This window comes from Pan paniscus, chromosome 3, assembly GCF_029289425.2.
Source record: "Pan paniscus chromosome 3, NHGRI_mPanPan1-v2.0_pri, whole genome shotgun sequence".
Lineage (NCBI taxonomy): Eukaryota > Metazoa > Chordata > Mammalia > Primates > Hominidae > Pan > Pan paniscus.
The window spans coordinates 187,905,275-187,909,075 of record NC_073252.2 but is presented as its reverse complement, the minus strand read 5'-3'; the positions used below and the strand labels follow the sequence as shown (position 1 = coordinate 187,909,075).

The 3,801-nt window shown below is 44.9% G+C and overlaps 1 protein-coding gene across 1 annotated transcript; it reads left to right on the top strand.

The window, feature by feature from the left end:
- The first annotated feature begins 1,421 nt into the window (after positions 1-1,421).
- LOC134730329 (protein FRG2-like-1) lies at positions 1,422-3,256 on the top strand. The gene is given in 4 exon segments (XM_063604072.1): positions 1,422-1,781; positions 2,040-2,117; positions 2,347-2,424; positions 2,742-3,256. Coding segments are annotated over 4 exon segments (849 nt in total). The 5' UTR covers positions 1,422-1,603.
- The last annotated feature ends 545 nt before the right edge of the window (positions 3,257-3,801 follow it).

Genomic DNA, 3,801 nt, shown 5'->3' with positions numbered 1-3,801 from the left:
TCTTATCAAGTACTTACTATCACGTAAGTAGCAGACCCCTCTTCACAGCTTTTACAGAGTTATCCAAAAAGCAGTCATTTACACAAGAGCAGACAATTTTCCTAGCTTTCTATTGAGTTTATATGTTAATGTTGTTACAAAATTTATAAAATTACCTGACCAAATTTTATATATTATTTCATAATATATCAAAATTTATTTAGATGTCAAATAAATTTTATATCATAATATTATAATATATAATGATATCATATTATGATAAGTTCCATTTACATTCAGACAATTTCACTGGGCAGTGTCTGTCTACCACTAATTATTTTTTCGTTCCGCTATTTGCACAGGCAGCACAGCTGGGAAAACACAGACTCACCCAACACAGTCTCTTCCCTGTGTCTTTCTCCTCCTCAAGGAATCAGTTCATCAGTCAATCAAGTCATTTGGGACTGGAGGCTGAGTACTCCTTAACATAGAAGGTCTCATTCCTGCATGCTTTCCTCAGCAGAGGGGGAGACAAGAAGGTCCTTTTAGGGGACACTTGCTTGGACATAGACTAGGCTAGTTGGAGGGCTCTGACCAGCAGAGACAGACTCCACCGCAGTAGGAAGGGATGAGGCAGCTATTCTGAACCTGGAGCTCCACCACACCTTGCCCCGTCTCACTGAGGCAGTTTTGAGAGGCTGCCCTGGAATACGTCTTGCTGGTGGATGTTGAGAAACAATGTGGGCTTTGACGGGATTCAGGTGGTGTCCGCAGTGTGAAGACAGGAGCTGATGTTCAGAATCTAGGCTGTTTTTCTTGTGATCAGTTGGGTTACCTGTTTGAGACCAAGTCCATTTTTACTAGGGAGGCTGAACAAAGTCCACAGAACACAATGGCGCTCCCAGGATGACTGAGGAAGGGTGAGAAGGGGGGAAAGTTTTTCCACCGAGACTTTTTGCTACCTCAGGAATCGGGGGCTAATTAGGTTAGCACTGGCTCAACCTAATCAATTCAATTTTATTGCATTTGATCTAATTATCTTCCCCATTTTTAAGGTAGGAAGGGCCATTTCATTTGGTATTTATTTTTTCTCTGCATTTTTATTTCATCATATATGTGTGAATCTAATACAATCAACCATAATTTGACATGTGTTGTTTCCAAGCATTTAAGAAATTATAATATCTATGCATACAATGTTAACACTATGTATAATAAATTCTCTTTCTGTGCAAAATATATAACATATGACAATATAGGCATGTTTAATTGTGCATCTTGAAAGGTGAACAGGATCATAAATCCTTCCAGGTAGGAACTGGGACAGAAATAGGGAGAAATGGTTCCCCGATTTTCCGGTCCCTGTGCTCCCGGTTCTTTGTTTTCTGGACACCATGACAGGATCCTGAAAATGTCTCCCTTTAACTGTATCTAGGTCCCCAGTAGAACTACAGCAAGAAACTTCTGATTGAGGCTCTAAGAAGCAGCAGGAATGAGAAAACTCTTCAGCCAATAAGAGTAAGCCACGCCCAGCCGAGGGATGTATAAAAGGCAGGTCTAGCAGACTAACCCACACTCTGCCTTTGGACGTGAGAGAGAGCGCACCTTTCGCTTGAGCTTCAACATGGGAAAGGGAAATGAAGACCACGATCTCCACTGCTCCTCCATCCAGTGCTCCACTGACCAGCCCCCTTTCCAACAGATCTCCTTTACAGAAAAGGGCTCAGATGAGAAGAAACCATTCAAAGAAAAAGGCAAGACCGCCTTCTCCCATTCCAGTGAGAAGCACACACAAAGGCAAGGTAAGGCCTTGGGCTGCTCCTATAGAGGCTGGAAGGAGGGTTGGAATCAGGGATACTGAGCTGTGTCTTTAGCAGGGTTTTATTTTGAGATTTGGGGATGGGAAATGGCTTAGTGCCCTCAGGGGACTTGAGAAATGTGTTCACTCGTGACACTGGCAGAAGAGCTTCACATGAAAGACTGATTCGCAAAAATGCATCAGAGATAGACTATGGGACTCTGCCTAGGGAGAGGTGAGTCATCTAAACTTTCTTTTGCAGCAGGATCGGAGCCCAATCCAAACAAGGAGAATTCTAAGGAAACCAAGCTCAAGGCTGGGAACAGCACTGCTGGATCAGGTAAGATTTGACTCTTTCAAGGTGAGAAGGGACAGGGAAGCAACACAGGCTCCCCTGGCAAGGAAACTGGGAGCTCCTTGGCAGCCAGGGCCGTACAGATCCTGGACACTGGAGAACAGAAGAGAGCTGGGGTTTGGTGGTAACCTCAGCTCCTGTGTGTCCAGGATGGACTAGGAATTTCAGGGTGTTCAGTTGGAGGCACTTTCTCAAACTCTCATTGTGTTCACAGAACCAGAGTCCAGCTCATATCCGGAAAACTGCAGGAAAAGAAAAATCAGTTCCAAGGACAGCTGCCAAGACACAGCAGGTAGAATCTTGGTGTTTGTTGGTGGTGGTGGTGGTTTTTTTGTTTTTGGTTTGCCCCAAAAGGCAAATAATCAGGAAACTTTTATACGAGGCTTGAGCGGAAAGGGAGTTACTTATTGACAAGTAAATTTTTGAGATCTTAGCACTCTGAGAATATTTGGGGACTCACAAGGGGTTCAGCCTCACTTCATTCCAGTGCTGAGATGGTCAGGAAGGAGTGGGAGAGACAAGTGGGGTTCACCTGGGTGTACAGGGGGTTCTGGAAATCAGGGTCTGTGGGGACTGCTCTGGTGAGTCTCTCACATGCTTTCTTTGCAGGGAACTGTCCAGAAAAGGAGTGCAGCTTGTCGTTGAATAAAAAATCAAGATCCTCCACTGCTGTGCACAACAGTGAAATCCAGGAGACCTGTGATGCCCACCATAGGGGACGTTCCAGGGCTTGCACTGGGCGCAGCAAGCGGCATAGGTCTCGGGCCCTAGGAGTCCAAACACCGTCAATTCGAAAAAGCTTGGTGACCTCTGTGCGAGCTATGTCAGAGGCTGTTTATCAAGACCTAGCCCAGGTGTGGGCACAGCAGATCCATTCTCCACTGACCTGTGAGCAGCTGACACTGCTCACTCGGCTCCGGGGGCCTCTGTGTGCCCAGGTGCAGACCTTGTATTCCATGGCCACCCAGGCAGCTTATGTCTTCCCTGCTGAGAGCTGGCTTGTCCCAGCCACACTGCCTGGTCCTAGGGATTCAGCCCTGGATAGAGAAGCCCATCCCTTCCCTGGGCAGGAGATAACTGAGACTGTCAGTGGATCAGATGAGGCTAAGCTGTGAGCACCCTGACCCTATTCAGCAGAGATGCAGCTCTGGGAATGAGAACAAGGATCTGCTTCTTCTCAGATTCTTCCAGATGACCAGCAGTGACAATTTTAGACACACTGTGTTAATAAATGACAGAACCTGAAGAAGTCATAGGAAAGAAACTTGAGCGGTATACTCAGAATGGTGAGCCCTGAATTTTGCAGACCGCTAAGACTATAGACAAATTTTATATTTCATGTTAGACATTTGATGCCTTTTGGATGTCTGATGACAGTCGTGCGTTTCTATATAATCAGAAAAACATTAGAATGTAATCGTGAATTTGCATATTTTAGATTGTAGAAAAGTAAATATAAAATTATGTGCTCCTTTTTTGTTTTTTGTTTTTTTTTGAGACAGTCTTGCTATGTTACCCAGACTGGAGTGCAGTGGCACAATCTTAGCTCACTGCAATCTCTGCTTCCTGGGTTCAAACAATTCTCATGCCTCAGCCTCCCAAGTAGCTGGGACTACAGGCATGTACTGCTATGCCTGGCTAATTTTTTTTTTTTCTTGTATTGTTAGTA